The following is an 11,196-nucleotide window of genomic DNA, read 5'->3' as shown; positions in this document are numbered from 1 at the left end:
TAGAGTTAAGTGATTCAAACCTAAATTCAAACTTTTATAATATTATTAGATGCTTTCCATTGCCAGACAACCGGTCAGGTACGAGCATGATTTTTAATGTCGACCAAACTGAAATACATTGTTTGTTGGTCCAAATAATGAGACACGTATTTTTTCTTTTGGCTCGGAAAAATTTTTCGGCCGAATTAAACGCGATTTTTTTTTCAGGCAAAAATCGATCATTCGAATTGACAGTGAGATCATTTTTTGTGTATCAAATAGATATTAGAACACACTTTCCACCATACAGTTTCGAAATACAAAATCACATTTTCCCGCTTTTTATAATCGAAACTGTATGGTGGAAAGTGTGTTCTAATATCTATTTGATACACAAAAAATGATCACGGCTGTACTTTTTGCTGATATATTACATACATATGTTCCATTTAATTAAACAATATAAGAATATTGTAGTATGTACCACAAAAACTTATATTTTCTATAAAAAAATCATAACTCAGAAAAAAAATCTTCGTTATTAGAGAGTTGGGTTGATTGTAGTTCAAAGTGTCTCTTTCCCGGTAAAAAAGTTTGAGAGAAAAAAATACACTTTTTGAGAAATCAAATTAAAAAAAAAAATTTGCACTTTTTGTTTATTGTTAAATAAAAAAATTTAAATAATGAAAATCAATAATAATATCATTCTATCTTGAAGTGACAAGAATTACTGACATTTGAGTAAAAACATTGTTGGAATCTATTAAATTTTGACAAGGTTATGAGCATTTAAAAAAAATTCTCACTGTCAATTCGAATAATCGATTTTTGCCTGAAAAACAAAATCGCGTTTAATTCGGCCGAAAAACTTTTCCGAGCCAAAAAAAAAATACGTGTCTCATTATTTGGACCAACAAACAATGTATTTGAGTTTGGTACAAATTAAAAATCATGCTCGTACCTGACCGGTTGTCTGGAAATGGAAAGCATCATTAGATTTAAGTGACGTTTTTACACATACCTTTAAACTTTTCAATTTCAAATTAAAACCTTTTCAATACTATTAGATTCAGTAATTTTTCTTGCCAAAAACCATTTCTATACACATTAGTTGACGTGATTGATTCAGTGATTTTTTTATTTTTTGATCAAAATTTCTCACATAAAATTTTTCGTATTAGTACATAAAGTGACACCAACACACAATTTTTCAAAAATTAATACACATTTCTTAAAATTCCCTTGCCGGTTGAATAATTTTTAATCCCCACTACGGTTACTTGCAAAAAAAAAAATTTTTTAATTGAACTTTCATCTTTATAACATTTAGATATCTAAGTGACTTTTGAACTTTTAAACTTAATCACAACTTTTTACTTATTATTTGGAAGTGCGAGGTTAGCATCACAATATTAAAAAAAATAAAAACAAAATTTAAATCAAACTATTTTCTATATGGTCATTGGTAGAGCTTTCCGGCCGGTATATTCAAAAGGCAAACTGCGTTTCCTCTTTCACATGCGCGTTTCGGCGTACTTCACGCCTTCATGAGGGAGTCTGATTTATTTCAAAAAACAAAACATAATACACACAACAATTAGACATAGTTACATATGATTGAAAAATGTACATACATATACATATATTTTATCGCAATAGTACTTACATATTATATTAGTATAACTATTTACATAACAATTAACACAATACATTGCCCTGAACACTTAAATTTGACGTCACTGTCTTCGCCCAACTGATCTGTTATTTTGTATTACCGTCCGGTACGCACAATTTATATTGTTAACGTCCTCTTTAAAGTTCATCTCGTCCCTTATCCTTTCCTGTATTCGCAGACTCTCCAAAGTTAGTCTTGTTTTTTCTCGTCTTTCCACGTCCAAAATTGTGGTGTTCTCAAAATCAGCTGTGTGTTCGCTATTCGTGAAGTGCTGTGCGAGTGCTGTTGTTGTCTTCTTATTTTTCGCGTCTGCTTGGTGTTCACTAATTCTGGCTCGTTTAGTCGTGCGTATACTTTGTTGCAGTTTTCGGTGACTTTACCTTTGCATTGGATTTGATTATGTTGTTGTTGTTTCTTTATTTCGTCTTTTGTTTTGGTGAATATTTTGTTGAGCGTGCTATGTGGCTTATGTGCAAGAATGATAGAATACAAGATTGCGCCAATCGAGCTGAGAGCAACTGGCCGTGACGTCAAAATATACCAGAATGAGAGAGCAAGACGAACTCGACAAGAAAAAGAAGAAGCATCGAACAAAAGGCAGTATTGCCAAGTTTTGTATTTGAAAAAGCACCAAATTTTTATTGGTGTATTTTATGGACTTTATATGAATACATAATTTTATTGTAAGGATGCCGATTCAAATGAATAAAAATCAATGTTTCTTGCACAACGGTCGATTTCTTCTGGAATGATTGAAGGATGCTGCACATATTTCGTTGTCGCTTATGATTGTCACTGTGCCATGATTTTGTTTAAATTTTTGTAAAATTGCTTAGCACACTTACGATTGCTATAAATTTTGCTTCCATTTTTTCTAATTTGAAGTCTTCAAACTAAAANTGTGCATAATATGTTAGGTTCTTGTTTTGAATATTTCTGTGCAGTGTTTTGCTGTAGGTTAGGCCTTGTATGTATGTGACTCCTGTAAATCTTCTGTTTTCGCTTCTATTTGTAGACTTATTTTTGTTTGCGCTGATTTTAGTTTATTAATTGTTGTAGCTATTAGCATCTCAATAGTTTTATTTGGGTACCCGTTCTTGTGCAGTATGTTTATTATTTTCTGTTTGTTACTTTTTCTGAACTCCTGGTCACTTAAGAAGTAGATTTTGTAGATTTGGTTTGTTGCCGTGTTTTTCTTTTGTGCCCATGGATGGTTCGAGTGGTAATTTATCATTCTCGAAGACGCTATGGATTTTGAGTACCAATTTGTTATTATTTTATTATATGAGCGGTGAATTTCCAAGTCTAAGAAGGGTAACTTATTGCCCTCTTCTAACTCAGTGGTGAATTTTATTTTATTGTATTGTGAATTTAACACATTTAAAATATCTTCTACGTCATTTCTTTTTACGATCGCGAATATATCATCTACATACTTATTGATGTATTTGATACATATTTCCTTAGATTTCAATTGAGCGATGCTGTCATCATGTATTTTATCTAGAACAATGTCAGCTACTGTAGGCGATAACGGGTTTCCCATCGGCATTCCGTGTACTTGTTGGTAATATATTCCGTCATATAAAAAATAGTTATTGCCTCATAGACAGAACTCTAACATCGTTAAAAACTGCTTTCTTGTGAGAGTGGTATATCTTTCTATTAGAGTCCATTGTTGCATTAACGTTCGGATTGCCATTTGCACCGGTATATAGGTAAATAATGATACCACAACAAAGGAAATGAGGACCTCGTCTTCTTCAAGCGTCATGGTTCTTAATTTTTATTTTAGCTGAAACGAGTTGTGGATATTGTATTGGTCTGGGACTATTTTTTTAAGTGTTTTTCCAATGAACTTTGAAAGGCGGCAGGGTACATTGGTTGAAGCAGAAATCGGTCTGAGGGGTGTATTTTCCTTGTGTACTTTCGGAAGTCCATATAGTCTAGGTGCTGTAGCTACATTGCATGTCAATTTGTGCTTTTGATAATTATCACTGTTTTTCTGTTTGTATATGTCATTTACTATCGCGTTGTTTCTTCTCAGCAATTTTTGTGTTGGGGCCATTCGTATCGTTTTGTACGTAGATCTGTCGTTCAATAGATCTTTCCTTTTCTCTTTATATTCTGTTTTGTCCATCATCACCGTTTTATTTCCCTTATCCGCATTTGTAATTACTATAGCGTCCCTATGCTGATTTATAAACTGTTTTGTGTCCTCAAATATTCTAAGTATGAATTTTTCTTTTTTATTACTTTTAAATTTGTTTTTGAATGCGTTAATGCTAGTGGCTATATATCATCTTGCAGTGTCTTTTTCCCTGTCTTCCTCTAAAGTCACTATTTTCCATTGCATGCGGATTGCATGATAAATGCCAAATTTCTGCCGATGATCTACTGAGAAAAACATAAGTATTACATAATCCGATTCCTTTTTCAATTTTTTTTTATACATGGTGAACGATAGCTTGTTTTTGTAAATGTTGGGCTTCCACTTCTTTGAGATTAGCCGGTTATGAGCGAATTTGATATACAATTTAAAGCATGTAAAGCCGACTTTGATAAAATTACTAAGCGAATTTTGCAAAATAAACCATTGTCTACGAATGCGAAAAAGTTAAACGAGTATAAATATTCGCTTATTACAGCCTACAATAATATTTTACTACTAGTTATTGCCAATAGTTCGGCTCATACCTGTAATCTCAAGGAAGTTCAAGAAAAGTTAGCCCGTTGTAAGGCACAGTTAGCAAAGTGCTTTACTGAACTGAATTGTCGCGTTAGGATTCCACCTGATAGCTTATCGCTAATTTGTCAATCAGACTTAGCTGACTCTGAGTCAGAAGAAGAATTTAGTGACGCCAAGTCAGAAGCTTCGGTACAATGCAGTCTTGAAAGAAGTACTTCACTTCCATCTTTTAAAGATCTGCTAACTGTATCCAACGAGTCGTCAACTGCTACCAGTTCACCAAATATTTCGACAATTTTTAAAGAATTCCTAGACATGGCTACCCCTGAACAGAAGAAATCCTTTATAAGTCCTTTATGTGTCTTTTCGAGATAATTACAACGGCGCACAGTGGGGTAATCGACCCTGAAAGTGGAGATAAATTCATACGTACATTTAATTTAAAATATTTTTATGTATTTGTATAGCTAGCACCAAATGAAGTAAAAAAAAAGCAAATCGGAAAATAGTTTAGAGGACTTCTTTTTACGTAGGTTTTTAAGGCGTTACCAAAGAGCGAGAAAAGTTAAAATTTAGTTTTTACTCCCATAAATATTTTTTATTGTTTATGATAATTTGTTAAAATCGTAATCATCATTAATTACAAGTTAAACTCCTCTTCTATCATTATAATAATTATCCTCATCATTATCTTCATTACTATTTTCACCATCAACATCACCCACATCATCACCTTTTTAGGTAATTTTTTTATATGATAACTAGCTGTACCCTGCCACGCTTTGCTGTGGCATATCCCTGTTACATGGATGAAATGATTAACGAAACAAAGTATACGTTNCGACTTTGATAAAATTACTAAGCGAATTTTGCAAAATAAACCATTGTCTACGAATGCGAAAAAGTTAAACGAGTATAAATATTCGCTTATTACAGCCTACAATAATATTTTACTACTAGTTATTGCCAATAGTTCGGCTCATACCTGTAATCTCAAGGAAGTTCAAGAAAAGTTAGCCCGTTGTAAGGCACAGTTAGCAAAGTGCTTTACTGAACTGAATTGTCGCGTTAGGATTCCACCTGATAGCTTATCGCTAATTTGTCAATCAGACTTAGCTGACTCTGAGTCAGAAGAAGAATTTAGTGACGCCAAGTCAGAAGCTTCGGTACAATGCAGTCTTGAAAGAAGTACTTCACTTCCATCTTTTAAAGATCTGCTAACTGTATCCAACGAGTCGTCAACTGCTACCAGTTCACCAAATATGTCGACAATTTTTAAAGAATTCCTAGACATGGCTACCCCTGAACAGAAGAAATCCTTTATAAGTCCTTTATGTGTCTTTTCGAGATAATTACAACGGCGCACAGTGGGGTAATCGACCCTGAAAGTGGAGATAAATTCATACGTACATTTAATTTAAAATATTTTTATGTATTTGTATAGCTAGCACCAAATGAAGTAAAAAAAAAGCAAATCGGAAAATAGTTTAGAGGACTTCTTTTTACGTAGGTTTTTAAGGCGTTACCAAAGAGCGAGAAAAGTTAAAATTTAGTTTTTACTCCCATAAATATTTTTTATTGTTTATGATAATTTGTTAAAATCGTAATCATCATTAATTACAAGTTAAACTCCTCTTCTATCATTATAATAATTATCCTCATCATTATCTTCATTACTATTTTCACCATCAACATCACCCACATCATCACCTTTTTAGGTAATTTTTTTATATGATAACTAGCTGTACCCTGCCACGCTTTGCTGTGGCATATCCCTGTTACATGGATGAAATGATTAACGAAACAAAGTATACGTTTCATATAAGTTTGATTTGCAATTCTTGTGTGTACACAATATTTTTCGTTTTTCTATTCTCTAAACCTAAGCCACACTTTTCCGAAGATTGTCCATGAGCTTTATTAATTGTGATTGCGATCGCCAATCGAATTGGGCATTGAAATCTTTTAAACTGAAATGGTATATCGGTCGGAATCATGGGAATCCGAGGGATGAGGACGTCTTCACCTTTGAAAGGCCACGTTAAAGTCTTTGCTTCCACTTCGTTCTTCATCAATTTCTTAACTGCGAGTCGCCTGCCGATTCAGAGTTTTGGCTCATTAATATTCCGCAACATGATAATTGCCACACCTTTTTTCAATTTCAGTATAAGGGGTAACCTCTGGAAGATCAATGGAGTTCAAAAATTCCGTTTGATAATTAACTGCTTCATTTGCTTCCACAACGGTGTTTATCGACGTACATTTTTGTTATTTCAACATTTTGAATGTTAGATTGAAAAACATTATTGAGTTGATAGACATCCTTATTCTTCTTAAGAATACCTCCTTCACTGAGCCAATCGTGATTCCTATAATTAACTTGATTATCCGAAAGCATTCTTTCAATCTGTTCTCCTCAAGCGATTTTTTATGTGCCATAGTGCACACATCCCAAACAATGAATTACATTTTTGTAATAAGTACTTCTCCCGTACTGGATGTTCTTGAAATATTGCACGTGGGAGTTTCGATGATTTGTGTATTCAATGGCAGCATAAGAGCTAAATGAGAAGTGCTTCTACCAGGTAATTATGCCGCAGATATTCCAGACGAACCGAGAGCTTCGGCTATGTAATTTTTTCATCTAACCGTTGCCACAATCTTATAAGGAATGTTTTCCTAGTTCCTTTGCACATCCAAGAAGAAGTTCCCACAACTGCGTCATTTATCATTTGCATCTGCTTATTTGGCGCTGTAACCGAATAAGCGATTTCGGCCGAGTTCGACAAAGCACGCCAGTCGTTTCTCTCTGTGCCAACTTACGCCAATCGGAAATGCCACTTGAAGCCAAGTCCATATCCACTTGGTCCCTCCACCACCAGCGGATTGCGAGTCGAATACTTTTAGACCTGGAACGTCGGTTCCCATTCGAACGACATGGCCAAGCCAGCGGAGCTGCTGTAAATCTCATACAACTCATCGTTCCATCGTCTGCGTTACACACCGTCGCCAAAGCGTAGGGGCCTGTAAATCTTCCGTAAGATCGTTCTCTCCAATACTCCAAGAGTCGCCCCATCAGATGATGTCCGCGTGACTTATAGAGTTTGATCTTTGTACGACGAGAGAGAACTTTACTCCCGAATTGCCTACTCAGTCCAAAGTAGCACTTGCTCGCTAGAGTAGTTCTGCGTTGGATTTCGATGCCGACATTATTATGGGTGTTATGCTGGTTCCTAACTAAACAAAATTGTCTAATTTCTCGAAATTACAACTGGCAAAAGTGACGTGGGTGCCAAGGCGCGAATGCTCTGACTCTTTGTTTGATGACAGGAGCTACTTCGTCTTGTACTCGTTGATCACCAGACCCAATCACTTTGCTTCGTTATCCAACTTGGAAAAGGCAGGACGGAGTTCGAGGTTTTTATTACCGATAATGTCGATGTCAACGGCATACGCCAGAATTTACACGCCCTTGTAAAAAATTGTTCGTGAGTGGTTCAGTTCTGCAGCTCTTATTATCTTAATATTTGCATCATGCGATCATAAAAATGCGAAGCAGCTCATCTAATTTAGCAGAAAAAATTCTGGAAAATGTAGTATTTTTAGGTAGATGTGTATTAAACTAAGGTAGATTCTTGATAATTTAAAGTTGGAAAAACTCAAAGCTCAAGCAGGCACATTCTTTCTACTCGCAATATATGGCGACCCCAAATGAAATTATTTATGATTAAAAGTTAACAGTTTTATAGTGTTAGGGAATGGTGACTACAATTTTAAATTTTCATTCAGGACTTTTTAAACAGCTTTCATGGGATACTTTTATCTTTTCGTTACGGTTTTTATTATTTTTTCACTTGTGTCAGTAGTTTTTTATATATTTTTTTCATTGCAAAGTTTGTATATCAACACTTCGTTGATAATATGATCACTTGGTTTGGCACGATTTTGTAAACTCTTTCTTCATTTAAATTGTTCATCTTTTGGATAAGTGGAAAATTAAAAAAAAAAAGTTATCTAGCCCTAGAACACACACCCGGGTACAAATGTATCCACTTTCAACTTTGAAGTGTTGTAACTTTTGAACCGCTATACCTCTATACCGCTTCGGATCTAGGAAGATTATTTAGTTTTGAGTTCAAATTCAAAATTTGAACCAGATCGGACCATTGGTTCAGGAGCTACAGCCTTCCAAACACATTATATACGTAAACACACACCCGGGATACGTTTGTACCCCAATAGTAAAAATCCTCATAATAATAAAAAAAAAACATTTTTTATATTATTTTTTTATTTGAAAAATTAAAAATATTCATTTCACACATTATATTATTGACTTTTATTATAAAAATTATAAAAATGCATCTTATATCTAAGGAAAATCATGGCAAATAGAGCAATTTGTTGATGTGACCGAATGTTCAAGACACATTGGCTTCTTACATTTGTCGCACAGCTTTCTGGTTTTTCTACGGCGTTTTTCCTCTTGTGCGTAACATAAATAGCAAGATCCGGACACAGGTTTTGGCGTGCGCGCTGCGGCAGATGTTGATGCTGCTGTTGACACCATTGATTCCACCGGTCGGTTGAAATATGCTTCAATAGCAATTTTAGTCGAAAAATTTCGCGTCACTTGACGATTTATGGCTCTGGCTTCAATAATGGGCATACACAATGCTTCAGCCAAGCTGCGCAGGATCTGCTTACGCTTGTTGTTTGTTCTCCAAGGCAACATAGGGTTATTCAAATCGTAGACAATGTAGGCTGCAAGAGCTGTAATGTCCAACATGTTGAAGAACATCGCTAGTGGCCATCGTTTTGTTTGTCTTTGTGTTGGATATTCCGCAAACATTTGGTCCATTCGATCAACACCACCTTTGGTACGATTATAATATTCAATTATTTCAGGTTTCCCACTGTCAGCTATTTCAGCATCATTATGCATGGTCGAAAGCAAAATTACTGCTTTATTTTTTTTGGGAACATAAGAGCACATTGTCACATTATTTTTGAAGCCAAATGTCGTTGAACCAATTGTCCTGTTTTTGTTCTGCTTCATTTCTTGAGGAATATATGATTTGTTTTTGCNCCTTGCGCGACCTTTTTGCACATATCTTTTGAACCAGGTAGAATATTTCAATGAAATAAAAACCAAAATGTGTATTCGTTGTTACTCTACAAGTATATTATTATAAATTATATTATTTTGTTTTGCATTTATCAGGACAACAACAAAAACAAAAATCCACTGTTGCATGTCCTGACTTTATTTGCCCATATCGCTGGAACCAGTAGGAATATTCGAATGAAACAAAAGACAAAATACTTGTTATATATTAAAATATACATTTCAAAAAAAAATCATAGAAATCGGTTGAATAAGCATTAAAAAAACCGCAAAATAAGGTCCCGGGTACAAACGTATCCCGGGTGGGTGTTTACGTGGTATTTTCTGGGTGTGTGTTCTAGGGCTAGTGAAGCTTTCCCTAACAATTTTCGTTTAGAACCAATTATGTAATATTTCATTTAGTTCCAATATTTGCAGTCTTTACTTTTAGATATGGCATATTCCTACTGAAAATTTTTCTCAAATGCCTTTAGTTTTGTACCGATATTGTAACATTTCATTTATTTTACCAATTTAATTGAGTTAAATTTTCAAACAGGTGGCAACCCTGCTCAAACATATTTTTGGCTGTAAGTGTTCTTAAAAATCTAAGGTTTGATACCCAAATTGAGGTATTTCATTTATTTTACCAATTTAATTGAGTTAAATTTTCAAACAGGTGGCAACCCTGCTCAAACATATTTTTGGCTGTAAGTGTTCTTAAAAATCTAAGGTTTGATACCCAAATTGAGGTATTTCATTTATTTTATCAATTTCACTGAGTTAAAGGTGGCAATTCTACTCAAAAATATTTCCAGCAGGTATCTTTCTTAAACCTCTTAAATTTAATATCTATATTGTAATATGTCATTTAGTCTATCAATTAAATTGCGCTAAAATTTTCAACAGGTGGCAACCCTCCTTTCAAATATTTTCGACTGTAAGCTTTCTTAAAACTCTTTAGTTTCATATCCACATAGCAATATTTCATTTAATTTATCAATTTAACTCAGTTAAAATTTAAAAATAGGTGGCAACCATACCACCCATACCAATACTGTAATCATTCATTTATTTTATCATGGATCCTGGTATTATACCGAACAATACAAAAAAAAAATATTTAGATCGGTTCAGCCGTTCTCGAGTTTTGACGACCGTGACATACGAACATAACATTTTCATATATATAGATAGATAGATACAGACTCCTAAATCAAGATTACTCAAATACCTTTAGTTTGGTACCGATATTGTAACATTTCATTTATTTTACCAATTTAATTGAGTAAAATTTTCAAACAGGTGGCACCCCTCCTCAAACATATTTTCTACTGTAGGTCTTTTAAAAGCTCTTTAATTTGCTGCCTACATTGCAATATTTAATTTGTTTATCAATTTAACTGAGTTAAAATTTGCAAATAGGTGGCAACGCTCCTCAAAAGTATTTCCAAAAGTCTTCTTTCTTAAACCTCTTTAATTTGATACCTATATCAACTAAATTGAGTTAAATTTTCAAACAGGTGGCAACCCTCCTAAAACATATTTTCGTCTGTAAGCCTTCATAAAAATCTAACGCTTGATACCCAAGCTACCGTATTTCATTTAATTTATCAAAATAACTGAGTTTAAATTTTCAAAGATGTCGCAATTTAACACAAAAACATTTCCAGCAGTTATCTTTCTTAAAACTCTTAAATTTAATATCTACATATATTGTAATATATCATTTAGTTTATCAATTAT

At 33.9% G+C, this 11,196-nt stretch overlaps 1 protein-coding gene across 1 annotated transcript; it reads right to left on the bottom strand.

Annotated features, from left to right (window-relative positions):
• Window positions 1–8,635: 8,635 nt before the first annotated feature.
• LOC108362744 (uncharacterized) lies at window positions 8,636–9,425 on the bottom strand. The gene has a single exon (XM_017615862.1). The coding sequence runs from the start codon at window positions 9,400–9,402 to the stop codon at window positions 8,716–8,718; it is 687 nt and encodes a 228-aa protein (XP_017471351.1). The 5' UTR covers window positions 9,403–9,425; the 3' UTR covers window positions 8,636–8,715.
• Between the last annotated feature and the right edge of the window lie 1,771 nt (window positions 9,426–11,196).

The sequence above is a fragment of the Rhagoletis zephyria genome, unplaced genomic scaffold, assembly GCF_001687245.7.
Source record: "Rhagoletis zephyria isolate East Lansing unplaced genomic scaffold, Rhagoletis_zephyria_1.1 Rzeph_scaffold_01083, whole genome shotgun sequence".
Taxonomy (NCBI): domain Eukaryota; kingdom Metazoa; phylum Arthropoda; class Insecta; order Diptera; family Tephritidae; genus Rhagoletis; species Rhagoletis zephyria.
This window is presented reverse-complemented; position numbering and strand designations above follow the sequence as displayed.